The sequence below is a fragment of the Megalobrama amblycephala genome, linkage group LG9, assembly GCF_018812025.1.
Source record: "Megalobrama amblycephala isolate DHTTF-2021 linkage group LG9, ASM1881202v1, whole genome shotgun sequence".
Lineage (NCBI taxonomy): Eukaryota > Metazoa > Chordata > Actinopteri > Cypriniformes > Xenocyprididae > Megalobrama > Megalobrama amblycephala.
The window spans coordinates 43,296,365-43,315,078 of record NC_063052.1 but is presented as its reverse complement, the minus strand read 5'-3'; the positions used below and the strand labels follow the sequence as shown (position 1 = coordinate 43,315,078).

The window sequence follows — 18,714 nt, the reverse complement described above, 5'->3', positions numbered from 1 at the left end:
TCCTCAACAGCTAAGGCATTTGCAAGTATAGTTAACGGCGATAACACTAAACGGCGATTTAGTATTAAGATTGTAAACCCCTTTTGTTAACAAAGGTGCTTTATAGTATTGAAACTGATGGTTCTTGCCGCTTGTTAAATGACTCTTTTCATAGCTTCATTCCCGTTATGATACGGTTAGCTACGAGCTAAGAAAGCGATATTTTTCTGTGGCCAGGGAAAATACTCTTTCTGAAGAGCTGATAGACGACGAGTGTTCGCTGGCCGAACAGATTCATTGATTGTAATATTAATTGAGCTACATCAAGTTAATTTGATTAACTGATCCAAATATTTATGATTAATTATAACAAGTTATGATTAATTATTCATATTTTCCCTTTTGAGCTAATTTGAGCTACAGAGAGTATAGAGGGCGATTTATATTTTGACAATATTTTAATGCAAGTAAAAATAAGCTTTAAATGAACATGTAAAGCTTTGTTTTCTTTTATGGTTGTTGCTGTGTTTTATTAATTTTCCTATTATGAAGAACAAACATCTTGCCAAGTGATCACTGCAATAACAACATATCAGCAACAAACACACTTCTCATCTAACATTAACATGTCTCTCAACAACACCAGAGCTTTCTCTTTTTATTTAACAGTTTTGCCCCAGATTATTACATTCATGTAAATCTTATAATATAAAAATAAATATTGCATTATTGATTTTAATTGCACAGAATTGTCTCTTAATTTCTCTTAAACAGCATGAAACAAACACTCAAACAGGTGACTGAAGAGATAAATGAATATGAGCGGTTTAATTCAATAATAATAAGACAGAAACCGACAGTAAAGCAGTGTGATGAGTGTGAAAGTGAAGTCAGTGTGTGTTTCAGATCCTCTGCTGTTGTGTGTCCGTCTGCAGGAATGTTCGTTTCACCAGCACTGCAGTGTCGAAGGGGCAGACATACAGATTGAAGTAGAACAGAAAGTTCCAGAAGAACGTCGGCATCAGCGGCCACAGCAGCACAAACAGAGACGAGTCCAGTATCTCTGCTAACACCTCATGCCAAACCCTCACAGGGAGCGTCCTGCAGTCACACACACAACAATCATCCGTCACACAACAGCTCTAACTGTGCTAATGCTGGTTAAAGTCATTAAACATGGAGAACATCTTTCTTTTCTTCTCTCTGTGTGTCTGTACCTCGTCTCTCCTCTCTTCAACAGTGTCCAGAAGAAATACACATCCTGCACGGACAGTAACAGAGCATGAAAGATGACGATGCATGTCGTCCAGTTATGAACGCTCAGCCAGTGCCAGGCGAACGCAGACAGCAGCTGATAGGGCAACAGGAGGTACATGAGCAGAAACTCTGCCCACTGATGCCAACCCGGACGGTCCTGATGCGGCAGATGCAGAAAAAGAGAGTTGTGATAAAAAACACCTTTTCGTTATCTCTACAGACCTGAAAGTCTTTCATATACAGACTGTGGGCCCTATTTTAACGATCTGAAACGCAAGTGTCAAAGCGCGAAGCGCAAGTAACTTTGTGGGCGGGTCTCGGCGCTGTTGCTATTTTCCCGGCGGGATAAATGGCTCTTGCGCCCGGCGCAAATCTAAAATGGGTTGGTCTGAAGTAGCTTCATTATTCATAGGTGTGGTTTGGGCGTAACGTGAAATAAACCAATCAGAGTGTCATCTCCCATTCCCTTTAAGAGCGAGATGCGCTCGCGCCATGGCGGATTGCTATTTACATTGCGTACACGCGATGAGTCAGTTAATATATATGTGTGTGTATTGGCACGATTGTTCAATTAATTAGCCAATTTCGTTCATCATTATAAGTAGTAATAGGCTGAATTGAAAATAGGTAGCCTAATTCTAATACACGCAATGACTATTCATCATTACATTTTTATATTTATGTACACAATAATATTCTTTTACACTGTAATCCTTTTGTTTTTAATATTTGGCATGTTTGTGTGATGCGCATCCCTGTGTGTAATAAGCAAAGTCAACGCGCACTGTGGACGCGCCCAGAGGCGCAGTTTCTACCAACGCGCTCTAACAAAAAAATATTGCGCCATTGACTTTAGACCAGGTTTGAGTTGGTCTATGGCGCAGTCTATTTTCAGCTCCTTAAAATAGCAATGCGCGGCAATGCGCCTGAACACACCTCCTTTTTTGCGCTGAACCGCCCAGGGAGCGCAAGTTCATTCACTAGTTTAGCGACGTGCTTCTGTGGAGGGAAAAGCGCGCTTTGCGCGGGTGCAAAATAGGAATGACACATGCGTCGGTGTACAAAGTCAATTGCGCTGGGTGCAAGATAGGGCCCTGTGTGCATATGGCACATTTTCAAGTCCAGTTTCAGCTTTGGGTGCCTTGAAATATTTCTAGTTAAAAGTATTTTACGGCTAGATTGTATTCTTATAATAAAAATTGTGAGAGCGAGGTGAGAGTTACTCTTTTTTTCCACCAAACATGATTATTTCCATAGTAGGGGGCAGACAGCTTCATTCGTATGCAGAAGTGCTGGAGAGTGAAAAGGCAGTGACGCACCAGCGGTGTGTCGGTCAGGCTGTCTTGCGTTGCTGCGGTTGTTTGTGCAGGGCAACTGGTGTGAATGAAGGGCAGAAATGTGTCGTCATAATCAAACAGAAACAGATAGAGCAGCGTCAGCCGGGGAAATCTGCGCAAACTCAACAGCAGAAACAGAGTCTTCCCTAAATGCAGATCCTAAAGAGAGAGAGAGATGGTGCTTAATCTTACCATCCATGATGAATGAACTTGAGTGAAGCATGCATACACACACTCACACACGCACACACACATACATACACACTCACCTTGTACTGCCAGAGGTTGAGTGAGACTCGGCGCTCTTTGAGTCTGTGCAGCTCCTCCAGGATGATCCGTCTGGTGAGACTGATTCCTGATGCTGAACGGAGTCGCAGACAGATCTTCATCGCTGAGAGCAGACAGCGTTCTGACACACACAGATTACACATTTCAAGGCTGATATGTGTGTGACGGCACTCTAGAACAGGTTCTCAAACTTTTTGATGCCAAAGACCCAAATGTAATGATTGATGACCTTCCCAAAATATTAAGGAAGCTCTCTCTCTCTCTCTCTCTCTCTCTCTCATACACATATATATATATATATATATATATATATATAATGCTCATTTATAGAGTTTGAGGACAAATAAAAAGTGTGTGTTACCTGCCATTGATCTGTTCCCTGAAGAAGGTTTGTTTGTACTGATTGGTCCAGACACTCAGATGCTCCACCCACAGAGTGACATCATCAGCACTCCACCTGCTGAGTGGTTTACTGAGCAGCACATCATGACTGGAGCTGATACTGAACGCACGGTACACTAACAACACAGTCTACACACACACACACACACACACAGTGATGATGCAGTGCAACAACTCATCCTCAGTAAGTGTGTGTGTGTGTGTGTGTGTGTGTGTGTGTGTGTGTGTGTGTGTGTGTGTGTGTGTGTGTGTGTGTGTGTCACTCACAGCCACGCAGCACAGCGCTATCTTGATTCCAGCCAGAACCTCTCTGATGTTGATCTGTGGTGGATTCAACATATTAAACGGTGGTCGGTTCAGTATATTAAACAGTGGTAGGTTCTGTGGCGGAGCTGCGCGAGGGGCCTCTCTCTTCCCCTGCTGCTGGAAGGCCTGGAGAACATGACGGAGCCGCAGATTGCTCAGGACGGCCTGTTTCCGTCGGCTGACATCAGTGGGAAACAGCTTCTCCACCACATCCCTGACACACACACACACACACACACACAGGCTGTTTCATTGTGTGTCTGATTGAGAACATGAACATTAGACAGTCACCAGCACCAAACTTAACTCGATCAGTAACTGTTTGGACATGCAGGTGTCACTCTGAATTAAAGCCCATTCACACCACAAACCATTAAACTATAATGATTACTATAATAACTGTAACAGGAACTATAATGGTTGGAAAAGTTACTTTGCAAATGTATTCCATTACAGTTACAATTTACTTATTATTAAAATTAAAAGTATTCAGTATCGTAAGCACCACAATATGAAGGTAATGTAATCTGATTACTTTTTGATTCCTTCAAGGTCACTTATGTAAATAAAGTCAAGTAAAAAATAAAGTACTTTTATTTAATATGAATTTAAATTAAAACTAATAAAAACTAGGCTATTAAAATAAAGCTATCCTGTCTTGTTTCACCAGCCCTGTATATTAATATAAAAGGCTCTGCAGACATCTAGTGGCTAAAGTATTGTATTACAGGAGGTTTTATTTTTTGTTTTTATTTCTTTAACATGTACAAGGGGAAAAATATTTATAGTTTATTTATAAAACGGTTAGTTCCTGTGATTGATCATTGCTGTGTTTATTCATGATAAAATAGGGCTATGATCGCTTCACCCAACAGTTCTGTGTATCAACAGCTTCAGCAACCACTCTTAGTAAAGTGTTTGTTCTCAGCTGATATTGTTCATTGAAGCTGACTGTATCATGTAGAAGAGTGTTGTGAGAAAGAGATTGAGTGAACGAAGTTTATTACCTGCATTCAGATTTAACATTTTCCTTCAGGTCAGTCCTAATTTCATAATAAAACATCTGTTTAAATGATGTATTATCCTGTCCTTTTAACAGTTAAGGGGTTTCCTGTGACTGACAGCGCTAGTCAAAGCATTTGTCAGGTGCGTCTTGTTCCGTGTTCACAACAATTCAATATAAGTCTTTTCAATGTAAAAGTCTTCGCCACTGACTGACACACTCATAAAGACAGTCTTTGCCGCCATCTAATGGTGTAATAATGTAACTTCTGTTGCTGTTCACGGTCAGGGACTATTTTTTCCGGCAGAAGGAAGGCTTTAGTGAAAGTTTACTTCATGAAAGTTGCATTGATACATATTTTTGGCTTTAATATTTGTATTGTGTAGTAACCGTTTTATTAAAGTAATAAGGTACTCAAGGCTAGTGCTGTATCATGAATAAGACACGCTGAAGGGGTTACTCCGCTTCGCGTCGTGCCTAACAACGCCCTTCAGCCATGACTTATTGACGATACAGCACAGCCTTATTACACACAACATTTTAAAAAAACACGCCACTTACATTTTAGTCTATTTCAAAAAAACATGTTGATCAAGGCCGTGATCTTTCTTAGGGTGCATTCACACTTGTCATGTTTGGTTCGATTAAAACGAACGAATGGTGCGATTGCTCGGTTAGTGTGGTTCATTTGAACATATATGAAATGATGATTTGATCAGTTTTGACTTTACCGTGAATATGAAGATGATACTTGAAGATTTCTTGCTCCACTTCTCTCTGTTCATTATAGTAATAAAGATGTAGAAAGTATTTCCCAGCGTCACTGAAGATCAGATCCTTGATGATGACGTCACATGATCCTTCTTTAAACACTCGACCACTACAGTTTTTCTCCTGACACACAGGGATGATTTCTGACAAACTGTTTAAACTGAAATCAGAAATCTCTCTGTCCTCAAAGTCACATGACAGGGTCACGCGGCCTCCCTTTATTCCTGTCACAGATATAGAGCTGGATTCTGAAAATACACACAGTAAATATTTATTCAATACAAGTATCAATACTGAGGAATAAATGTGATGTTTCTCTCTATTTTCTTAAATCAATATGATCATAAATGTTACAGTAGAGTTATTTTAGTGAACTGGATTAAAAATAAATAAATGAAGGCAACAATATTAGCAGTGACACATTACAATGATTCAGATGTTGATGATAGTGTAAATCAGTATCAGACGTGTCAGTGCAGTTATAGTGAACTAAAAAGCACAAATGTTTTTCTGAACATAAATGATACTGACCGCTGTGATAGACGAGACACAGCAGAAGAAGATTCAACCTGATGAGAAAACACAAGAGCTGTGATGATGATGAAGATGATGAAGAGTGATATTACACACCTGACTACAAAGTTATGAGTTCTGTGTATGATGATTTAAAGGTGCAATGTGTAATATTTTCTGTCTGCTAGAGGTCTATTCAAAACAAAGGCGTAGCTTGATGATGCCAAGTTTGAGCACGAAATCTTGGGATATGTGGACTTCACCTCAACAGTCGGTGGAATAGAATAGAGATAGGACTCGGGCAGAAATCATGTTCATGGATGCGATTATTAACGTTACTGTAGTAACAAGCAGGAGCGAGTGTTGTGGAGCTGAACGAGGAGCTGGAGTGATTGATCAACACACGCCTCACGAGCAGCGGGACTTTTATTATGACACAGTCGCCGGCGCCGCTTCCGCTTTTCCGGTCATGAGTATGAGGTAACGCAGCTCTGTTTATCATATTAGATACATTTGAGAGTGTTGAAAATGATGTTATAACGTTACTCTGTGCGTTCGCTCGGCGGCTGCTGTGAGACACTGTTACACACTGCAGTAAGATAGATCGATTTTACAATATCATATTAAATGCTGGATGATTGTGTTGATAAATGGCATGCAATTAATTTTAAAATGTATTGTATGATGGAGAAAATTCTGTATTACTGTTACTAAAAATAAAGCTGCATCTGATTATGCTATGTTAGCTACTTCACAAAATAGTGTTTTTCTCTGAGGCATGGTAAAGCATGGTACTCACAAACAATCAATCATAATTAGATTTAAACAATAAGACTAAACATGTTGAGCTATGTAACAATCCGTTTTCTGTCTATAAATATATCAAAACAGTTGTTCCTTGTCTATTAAAACGTGTAAATATTAAAGCGTCTTTGTTTCTACTAAATAAACCAGAAACCGAGGGTAACGCGGGTATGACGCAATTGACAGGCGACTCCTCACACGTCCCGGAGCCTTGATTAAAATTGCAATTTAATCACGATTTACAAATAGTTGCAAACATTTGGGATATTGTAAGTACTCAAGTGAACAAAATATATAACACTGGCCTAGTGGTTTTTGGATATTTTACTGCAAAAATATTACATATTGCACCTTTAAATTGGTCTGGGCTTCACTACCATATCTCTATCTGTCCAGTGAGTTGCGCATCCATACTTTCTTAGCGACAGATGATATTTACAGTAAGTGAAAATAATGACTTATTCTATTTACCATGTAAAAGTAGCAGTTCTTTGCAATAAGTGTAAATAGTAATTAGATGTAATTAGTATGTTATACTGGCAGATACATATGCATATTATATTATATATATATTAGAACAGCACCCAATAAACACCATTACAGAAACACCTCGACAAACAGGAAACAATGGTGTCCTCAATACATGCTCTTTTCCCGTGAAATGCCCGTTCCTGTGTTTTTTATTATGTTTTATTATGTATTTCATCCAAGGGATGACTTATGAGCTAATAGTGACTCGTCTGGGTCAAATGAAGCAGGTTTTACCTGTTGAAGGGGACTTTGATGGGACAGTCCTGATAACATTTGCATTCGTTGCTGTTGGAACTGGTGTCCATGTCTGGAGCGTGATCTTTGCAGGGGATTTGTTCAGTCTCTAAATAAAAACAATGAAACAGTCTCCTTATTTTGTAAGAATTTAGGTGGGTTGGGAATCCCACCCATGAGGAGGCTTTAATTTTTTTATTATTTTTTTTTATTAAGAAATTCTCAGGTAACTAGTTTGACTGATATTGTTAAGGAACATTCACACTTGTAGTTGGTTATTGCTTCTTTAAATATTATATACTGATAAATGTCACACCAACATATTACAACAGCACCCAATAAACACCATTACAGACAATAGTGTTCACAGGAAAACTCTTGTGTCCCCGTCAATGCACGCCACTTTCTCGTAAAATGCGCGTCCCCGACAACGCCGCAGCCGAGCATCAGGTCACGTGACCCACCACAGCTGAGCGCGCAACAAGCGGAAAATAACAAACCTGCACCGACAACAGATCAGCTATTAATACCGACCTCTGATCAATCTAAAGTTGTATATTCGGAACAAAATGATTAAACACCACAATTAAGATATTTATTCTGGTCATGTGACTCGTTTAACGTATTTAAAGAGTTTCTGTTGGCCAATCAGACCGTGGAACAGAAACTAAAATGTGGATTTTTCCATTTCAATCAGGGGTGTCCAAACTCAGTCCTGGAGGACCACTGTCCTGTCCTGCAGAGTTCAGCTCCAACCCCAATTAAACACACCTGAAGCACTGAAGCAGTGTGCAGTGTGTTAATCAAGATCTAAGTATGCATACAGAAACTTCCAGACAGGTGTTTTGCACAAGACTGAAAAACGATCAAATAAACGCGAGAACAGTGTGATCTAGTTTTTATTATTATTATTATTATTTTTAAAGAAAATCATAAGAGAATCATAACTGTTCTGAAACAAAATAATGTCAAACTGGTCTGAAATCTTACCTTAGGCTATGAATTAAAGAAGAAAATCCGTTTCTTCAGCTCCGGTATGAATGTGAAAAATGCCCAAACTCTCCCAGTCGTGAAGAAAGTTCGAGTGATCAGTTACTGAACCGATAACGATTGATCCTTCAGAAATGTAGGGGTCAATTCAGCGCGATTGGGACAACTTTTGAGATGACTTAGAAAAAGTGTCCCAATCAGCCTGAATTCACCCCTAAATATAATATAACATAAATATTGTAAAAAAAAAAAAAACTGTAATACTTGTAAATCCTACAATTAATTGTAATATTAATATTAATGTTGTAGATTTGACAGATATGTCCTCTGAGCGATTCCTGTATCAGTGTCGTTCTGATGCTGCTGAAACTTTTATATGCGTTGCATCAGCTGTGACGTTCGCGAACGAACCGATTCTTTTAAACGGCTCATAAACATGAACGATGGGAGCCGAGTCGCGGCTGGAGGGGAGCCGTTCTTTCTGTCGTTCTTTTTTCCTATGCGTGTTTCACACAGATGCACACAAATGAGCTCCTCCGCGAGACAGAACAGTTATAGGGGGAGGGGCGCACCCAGCGCAGGCCAACCCTTTATAGCGTTATTAATAACTATATTAGTTATTAGTTGTGCACGCATCCTTCACGTGAGTACTCCAGTGGAAAAAAAGCCCACTTTGTTATTGTTCATTGACTTGAAGGGGCTGATGTCCTATTTGCAAAGTTTGCAGTAGTAATAGTATGTAGTATGTAGACATTTCCATTTTATTTATTCTAATTTTATCTACTTTAAATATTTTTTTGTTTTCTATCAAAATGTTCTTGTGTGGAAGTGTTTGTAGTAAAAGCTGTTTTGCACAGAAATTCATTGCAGCCGGCTTTGTTTTTGATGTTTATTTGTGAGTAGGTATTGTATGAATAACATAAGTCAACGTAGCTTTACACACACACACACACACACACACACACACACTTTGTACTAAAGGTAAATCCAAAATAGTGATGTCACTGTCTAAGCAGAGGGATTTGTGCAACCCTATGGAATATAGTCCACACATGACAAATGAGGTAATAATCAATATTTCAGAATAATTCAAACTCAGATATTGGTGTGTGATATCCGAGTTTTAATTATTTGACTACAAATCTCACCTCATCATTCCTCCCAGTGATTATTTCCAGGATAAACTGAGATGCCCCCAAGCTGGCTTCTTAAAACTGACTAAATATTTAAAAAGAGCCAAAAGAGCCGTTCTTTTGAACGGCTCTTTGAAAGGAACGGATCGCGAAGATCCGGATCCCCTCAAAGAGCCATAAATCCCATCACTAATCAGCTGGCGGAAAAGGGGCGGAGCCTCTGAAGTGATTGTTTACTAGTACCACTTACCCAGAGACTAGAGTGAATCTCTTTCTCTGGCTCAGGAATTATAATGTCCTGAATAAACCTTTAATATCACAATTGTTTCTCTTACAGCAATGAGAACAAATGTAGTATTTCTCCTGGACTAAAAATGAAGGTTCACAGAAGAACCTTTCAGTAAAAGTTAAATAATCTTAAATAGAAATCTTAAAAAGAACCTTAAATAATCTTTTGTCCAATGGAAAGATTCCATGGATGTTAAAGGTAGTGATGGCCGATTTCGAAACACTGCTTCATGAAGCTCCGAAGCTTCATGAATCTTTTGTTTCGAATCAGTGATTCGGAGCGTGTATCAAACTGCTAAAGTCACGTCATTTTAGTAAACGAGGCTTCGTTCGTTACGTCATCACTGTTTCGAAACAGTTCGAAATTTCAATGGTTCACCGATAGAGGGCGATGATAAAGTGAGCCCATGAATCATGCAGATTCACTGAGAACTATTGAACAAGTGTCTAGGGCTTTACCCTATGGTTTTACCTGATCTCTGATCAGTTTTATACATTTGTAGATGTTTTAATTATACATTAGAATAATTAAAATTAATAATGGTAGTTATTAATCTCTTATTGGCCTGTTTAGCTTGAGCCATGGAACAGAGAAACAAGCCTTTAAAATTGATAAAAGAACACATATTATACAGACACTCTATATTTAATCTTATTAGATGATTAATTCCATTTGATTGATTTTACTTTCAATAAAACTTTTGCAATACATTTGTTAAAGGGTATTTTTAATGCATGTTTGGCCTGAGTTTTGTTGGATTTGCACTGTTCTGACCACTAGGGGTCACCGTGGAGACGGGTGTCAGATTGTTTCGAAGCCTCGAATCATTACGGCACATTTGCTTCAACTGTTTCAGTGTTTCACGAAGCCTCGATCTGCCCATCACTAGTTGAAGGTTCTTCATGGAAACATCAATGCCAATAAAAGAATCCACAGTAATCTCACATTACAATCAAATTGTGCCCAGATTCTCTGAAATAGCAAATATCTCAACATCACCTCTATGATCTGAGCTGCTGTCCACATTCATGTCATATCTCTGATGTCTTTGACATGTCAGCATTTGACAATAGAAATTAGATTCAATGGAGTAAAAGATCCAAGTGATCTCAAATGTGTTGACACAGAATTGTCTCACATTTGTCTCAGAAATTCCTACTAAAATGTGTTAGGAGAAATAGACATATTTTGTCAATTCTTGATATAGTAAAAGACACACTCCGTTTAATGTAATTTCTGTCAAAATGAGAAACAGTTCATGAGACCACAATGATCACATCTCAACCTCTGAGTCCGCTGTCTGACCGCACTGTGTGAAAAATGGATGGAAGAAATCCCAGCTCTGACTGAAACGATAGCATCCATTGAGAAAAGACACATATTAGTACAAAATATTTTAAATTTCATAGCGTTTGTTCACCGCAGAACAGGTCAACAGATTTACAGTTGTGTGAAAAATCAATACTGAATTTACTTAAGATGGACAATAACACCATTTTCTTCAAGACTCTGTGCAGCCAAAATTATACACCATTATCACTGTAAAGCTGCTTTGACACAATCTGCATTGTAAAAAGCGCTATATAAATAAAGGTGACTTGACTTCCAATTCATTCTGATTTTCAATGTGAATCCATTGGAATTATCCAGATTTCCAAATGAATGGTTTCTGAAAATGTGGTCTCAAAATGTTCAAATCCTTATTGAGCTAATGCTTTTTTCATCGACCAAGATCATTAACAACAGAGATCAGATTTCCAATTCATTAATTCAGATAATACTTCAGTGTGAATCCACTGAATAATCTGGATTCTGAAGGAATGGTTTCTGAAATGTGGTCTAAAATGTTCTTATCTTCAGTGAACTACACTAAAAATAGCCAATCTGTTTGGTTGTTTTGACCCAGAGCTTGGGTTAAATGTTTGTCCAACATGCTGGGTAATTTTTTATTAAACTCAACTATTGTTTAAAAAATGACTGTATATGTCTGGATTCAAATGTTTTAGATCTTGTTGTGAACATTTCATCAGTGGTGGATGAAGTCCACAAATCAAGTACTTGAGTAAAAGGTTCTTTCGATGATTAAAGTGTTCTTCACGCTAAGATAATGTGGATCTTCAGGAACTGATCACTGAAAGGTTCAGAAATGGTTCTTCTTTGGTACTAATTGTTCATATTAAACCATACAGATTTTTTGGGGTGAATTTTGCAAGAGAGAGTTCAAATGTTATTTCCAGAAAGATTCAGCTGCTCAGGCTTCATTGACGTATAATGTAAATGAATGTGCGCTCACTGACAAAGATAATATCAAACAAAAATAGATTTATTAACAAAATTATAGTGAAAACCATTAAAAAAGGGATCAAATTCAGGAGTGGATGAAAAAAAATGCATTAAACAGAAAAAATATTATTTTGATTATTTACAAATGATGTTTACATGATGTAACAGGAAACAAAAGTAATCATGAGAATTGTAAAACAAATGGAACAAAAGCACATTTTTTCAAAGCACACATAATCACAGAGGAAACCGTGATAGAGCAAAACAAATGGCTCATATTTGTGCGTTTGGAGTGGTTCTTTTCTGGAAACAGCACCTGACCAATCAGGATCTCTGTTGTTGAGCACAGGCCACACCTTCTCCTGCACACACACTCAGAAACACAACATGCTTCTAAAAGACATCAGGGACTAACAGACCTTATTATGAAAACTGGTAAACACTTTCATTTTCCTCAGTTTATGCTTTTCACAGTCAACTTCCTGTTTGATGCCTGCCCCGCCCACCTACATGATGTCACATCAATGAGGGCTTCCTATTTTAATGATGTGGTCTCACTGCTAAGGCACTCATTAGGTGAGAAAATAAACTCTATACAGTTATACTCTCCCAATCACTTCTTAATTCACCCTGTATCCGCTTGTTAAAGAACACCATTTCCGGGTCCAAGCCTCGACTCGTTTCACTTGAGAATGTCATTGACGGCCATATGAGTGCCATTTATTCATATTAAACATTAAACATTTTAAAAAGTTAAATATTTTAAATTCTTACAGACTACACAACAGTCTCTGTGCTCACAGCGTCACAGACTTTAATATTTTAACGACTTATAAAAGATGAATCTCTGACTGGCCATCTGGAATGTTGGTATGGAGATAAAGGTTATGATTACATTTTTTTGTAGTATTACACCTCATCATGTGTGTATATTAGCACCGTTTGTTGTTTTTCTTGTGGTATGAGATAAGAGCGTTTGGACCCGGAAGTGCTGCAGCGTGACGTCAGACTTAACAACCGAATACGTGTTATTTTACAATACACATTTAAAAAGACAACTGTAGGCTACAAAATATACAAAAACTTCACACTTTGTCTTTCACAGTTTAGCATAGATATGCTTGCTCCCCGTTTATACTGTGAATACTTTCATAATTATTGTGTTTTAAACAATAACAGATGGATTCAGTAGTTCGTGAATCAGTTCTTCAGTTTCCAGTGCAGCAGGTCTTCATCTGGATCACTTTAACTAAATGTTGATCTCATGATGAAGGCAGATTACAAACAATCAGTTTCGTCTCTATCTACTGTAATAGGATATATAAGGGCTAATAGAGAATACGATTCTGACGTCACGCCGCGTTGAGGTCTGGGTAACTTCTTTGTTTATACGCCATCTTGACAGGATCGCGCAGCCTTTCCGTCATTGAGTTTAGGGCAGTAATTTGTTTTCTGTCATGATTGTGAAAAATTTCACCATTGTATGTCATTAATGCTGCATCGATAATGGCGATAGTAACTCAGATCATTGTTCTGAGAGAGAACTGGACAATGAGCAACGTTTTTTGCCTTTTCTACGTGTAAAAACAGCAAGGGAAGCAGGTCTAGGAGATGACGAGAAGACGCCGGATGGCAAATCTTTTAGTAATGGCACTGATTAAACCCACTGCATATCACTCAATAAAAGAATCACATTGCTGAGTGTTTTTTGACATTTTTGGTTTAATAATTAACATTACCTTTTGCGAGTCTGACTCTCACTCCGCTCGTGAATTCATGACATTCAAATGCTTTTAAGAATGAAGAAACGCTTAATGCACCGAGACAAACACAAGATTCTGTACATATCTGTTAAAGCATACTGTGTGGAGAACGCGTTGCGTTCATATTCAGGGCTCGTCTGCACATCTTTTAATATAATGTCATCATAATACACTAAGCCAGCGTTTTTAAAAGGTGCCCTTGCAAGGACTCACTACTAAACTGTTGACAAGCTCCTAGGGTTTTGATTTTGTTTGTCATCTGTTGAAATAAATATAAAAATACAGTGTGTTCGTGTCCGTCTGTCCGCTGACTGACCCATAATCTCTGATTCTCTGGGATCGTGGAAAGGAATATTTACAATGACGACAGTTGTAGGCCTACTCAATATGCTCGTTTAAGCATCATTTAAACATTTCCAACAAATAAATGAATCGATTTTTCTCAGCGTGTTGAACACATACTTTTATTTGGATATTCATATGATGGCTGAAGCAGCGAGCGTCCAGTGTGCGACACGGTAAACAGATGAACATTGTAAACGAAATTCTACAAAACTTCAGTGAAAAAATAAAAAATAAATAAAATTATCATGCGATTATATAAAATAGCTTCTGTTCCCTGCAAACGATACCCTTAAAAATGTGAATGTTCCACTTAGTGGCAGAAGCAAAAAAGGTAAGCAAGTATCTGTATTCATTTCAGTGCAAGTAGTAGGGGGCGATCCTGTCAAAATGGCGGCGCCGTCCCGGCATGCAACACGACATGACGTCGGTTCGTATTCTCTATAGCATGAAAATACATACTAGTATATTTTAAGGATTAAATGTAAAAGTGGCTTTCCATACTATCAGAAAGGGCGTTTCAGCCTCTTGTGTTGTTATAGAAGTGAAGCTCAGACCTTGACTGGTTTCTCTTTCTGTCACTCATTGTTGATTCTGTTTCTCAAGGCAGTTTAACCCCTTCAGACCTGAATTATGTTCCACTGAGCAAAAAAAAAAAAAACATTTATCCACTTGATATTTGCTCTTCTTTAATGTATAAATCAGTTTAAAAAAAAAAAAAAAGATTTGTGCAAACTCATTTTATTATTATTTTTTGTCATGTCCACTAATGGACATCATTCAGAGATATTTTTTTTCTTGTGTAGGTATCATGGACTGAGAGTCGGTCCAGATGTGAGGAAGAAATACAGAGAGGAGTTTGAGCTCAGCAGGTGTGAGTACATCTAAACACTTTCTGTGACCAGAAAAAGATTCAGACAAAGAGTTTGATGGCTTGTGTGTGTGTGTGTGTGTGTGTGTGTGTGTGTGTGTGTGTGTGTGTGTGTGAGAGAGAGAGAGAGAGAGAGAGAGAGAGAGAGAGTTTTTTTTGGACTTGTGAACCCAAGCTCTTGACAACTGAAATTGAAAACTGAATAAATGCTTTAGTGGATAAATGTGTGTCTGTTATATTGGTTATATTAATTTTATAATTCTGTGGTGAGTGTTTTATCAGCCATATATATTTGTCTCTATCAGGCAAAACACTTTACAATAATTAACAAACATGAACTATGAAAAATTCATTTGTAACTGTATTTATTAATCTTTGTTAGTATTAGTTCATAAGATACATCTGTATATTGTTCATGTTCACAGTACATTGATTTTAATAATGTATTCATAAATGTTAAAATGAATATTAAAGATGAATAAATGCTGTATAAGTACAGTTCATTGTTAGTTTATGTTAAGTACAGAAATCATATTATAAAGTGTTACTGTTTTTTTGTTTACATGCATTTTTTACACAAAGAACAGTGAATATCACTGATTAAACAATCAAAATCAACATATAAATAAATCAAAAACTGTATAAAATATTCACATGTTCATCCACACTGTCTTTCACAGACACAGTTATTCATTCTCACTCTTCACACTATGAACACTTTCCCTTTTTTTGTACAACATTGATGGATAAAATAAAAACAATAATTGCTAGTTTATAGAAGGTCAGGACTCTATCGCAGCTTTCATTGGCTAAGGACCGCCCAAGAAGACGTTTGACTGACATGTAATGCAACCAATCACAGTTCATTTTGTTCTGAGGCATGAAAATGAAAGTCGATGTACCAACAATAACAGACCGGTGTGCATCTAAATAATTATTCATAAACGAACATTGTGTAAGTTTACTGCAACAATAGAGCTGTGAACTTCACATACTTCTGAATATCCAGAGTTTAGTTGATCCTGGTAAGCGCTCGTTGTCACAGTTGTAAACATGACGCCGTTCTTCTTCCATGAGGGGGTTTGGCATCACAGCATTTGTTTCCAGGTGAACCGTTAAAGAACGCGACACACACGTCTCCCGGACATCCTGTAGAATTCAACACACCAGATGATGACTTCAGATGATGTTTCCAGTTAAGTGTGATTACAGGAATCTTTTTGGATTCTCAAAATTTGTCTCAGACAACCAAATCGTGTCCAAAATCGCACAGCGTGCACCCGGCTTTACCCACAAAGCATCAGAGTTTCACCTCTTGGGTTCTAGACTCTTTGGGCTTAACAGGGAAAAAAGCACCTGCTTCAATGTTCTTACGGACATTTATAAACTCAAACATATTTATACTTTTTAAATAATATTGGTACAAAACAAAAAGCCGATTACATGCATTTTAAAGCTGACCTACCAATTTCACATAGTATGCTTTTCATCTTCACGACTCTTCCCGCCTCTCTCGTGATGGTCCCGCTGTCATCTTCACCACGCTGCAGGAGGAAAAGGCCAGAAAATGAATGTTTGCTCATGTATTTTTATGGAAACATATTAACTCAAATGTAGCTTTATATCTTGCAAATAACATCAGAATAAAACATATAAAGTGGAAAAAAAGAGAAAAGTTAACCTACCGTACTCTTGTGGGCTTTCTTCTTCATGATGAGTCTCATGCGCGAGTCATTTAGTACTGTATTCAGATATACAGTAGGCTAATATTTTCCCAGAATGCATTGAAAATCTACAGCAACATACTGTACAAAGCTTATACAGTTAAGAAAACAGTAAAAATGCTGTGAAAACGAACAAAATCTACAGTAATATGCTGTACTCAGATTCTACAGTAGGGAACTGTTGAGAAAACGGTATAATACTGTGAAAACAACAGAAATCGTTTACAGTGTATGGTTCAGATTTTAAAAGTCATGTGGAGAATCCCAGTATTATCCAGTGATGTCACTGTGTGTCCTGTAGAGTTTGATCATGTTCTCCAGACCCTCGACTGAGATCATTATAGACCTTCAGTGTTTCTGGATCTCCTGATCTCAGTCTCTCTTTCCTCCTTCTATCGACACACTGAACATGATCTCTGAGCCGTTCGTGAAACACCACAGCAGCCAGAATCACAAAAAACAGAACCAGAATCACAGTCAGTCCAACTGCCACAATCCAATAACCTACAGCTGGAAGAGAAAAGTGGAAAGAGAGCACATATTTTATTTTTTTTAATGTTTTTTTGTTTTGTTTTTTTAAATTCAGAATATAAAAATGTTTAATTGACTGTGTAAGAATGTAGTGAATCTCTCCTGCTCCTGTTTCACTCACTGTGATGTTCAGAGTCAGTTTCATCTTCATCTGTGTTCTTCAGATTCGATTCTGTACAGAATATTGAAAGGTTCGTCATTCAGTTTATTATTAATTTGCTGATTAAATAATATTTCTGATCATCTGATCTTCTCTCACCTGTGACTGTGACTGTGATCCAGATTTCTCCTTCAGAGTCCAGAACTCTGTATGTTCCAGTGTCAGAGACTGTAAAATTACTAATGGTCAGATTTCCATCTCTGTCGGTCAGTCGATCACTGCTGACCCCGTGACCTCTCGTCCACACCTCTGTCCACTCTCCACTGGAGTTTTTCTCCACTTTATCAGCATTGATCAACAGAACATCCATCTTCAGCTGCTCTCCTGTTTTCCACAGAAATCTCATCCTGAGGAGAAACAGAAACACATTCATCATTAATCATTATTATAACAGTGTCAATTAATCAGGACCAGAAGCACATCATAAGGGGACCAAATATAATAATTTAGATGAAATCCACCATTGGAGAAACTCAATCCAGTCAGGATATTAAATGTGTCTCATTCAGTGTTTGTTGTTTCAGTCCTGCACTCAATACCAACACTATTTAAAGGAAAAGCAGAAATCTCATGATGATGATTTGATCAGTTTTGACTTTACCATGAATATGAAGATGATACTTGAAGATTTCTCGCCTCAGTTCTCTCTGATTCATTATAGTAATAGAAGATGTAGAAAGTATTTCCCAGCGTCACTGAAGATCAGATCCTTGATGATGACGTCACATGATCCTTCTTTAAACACTCGACCACTACAGTTTTTCTCCTGACACACAGGGATGATTTCTGACAAACTGTTTAAACTGATAATCAGAAATCTCTCTGTCCTCAAAGTCACATGACAGGGTCACGCGGCCTCCCTTTATTCCTGTCACAGATATAGAGCTGGATTCTGAAAATACACACAGTAAATATTTATTCAATACAAAGTATCAATACTGAGGAATAAATGTGATGTTTCTCTCTATTTTCTTAAATCAATATGATCATAAATGTTACAGTAGAGTTATTTTAGTGAAGTGGATTAAAATATATAAAGGCAACAAGTATCAACAATATTAGCAGTGACACATTACACTGATTCAGATGTTGATGACAGAATAAATCAGTATCAGACGCGTCAGTGCAGTTATAGTGAACTAAAAAGCACAAATGTTTTTCTGAACATAAATGATACTGACCGCTGTGATAGACGAGACACAG

General features: G+C 37.8%; 1 protein-coding gene and 1 pseudogene across 1 annotated transcript in view; both read right to left on the bottom strand.

Moving 5' to 3' along the window:
- Window positions 1-482: 482 nt before the first annotated feature.
- Window positions 483-4,560, bottom strand: LOC125276041 (annotated as a pseudogene).
- A 12,493-nt stretch (window positions 4,561-17,053) lies between these two features.
- LOC125276038 overlaps window positions 17,054-18,714 on the bottom strand; it is a 41,207-nt gene continuing 39,546 nt past the window's right edge. Inside the window, exon 6 of the mRNA XM_048203439.1 lies at window positions 17,054-17,330. Within this exon, the coding sequence (XP_048059396.1) occupies window positions 17,104-17,330 (227 nt within the window). The 3' untranslated portion in view covers window positions 17,054-17,103. The remainder of the gene's footprint in view (window positions 17,331-18,714) is intronic.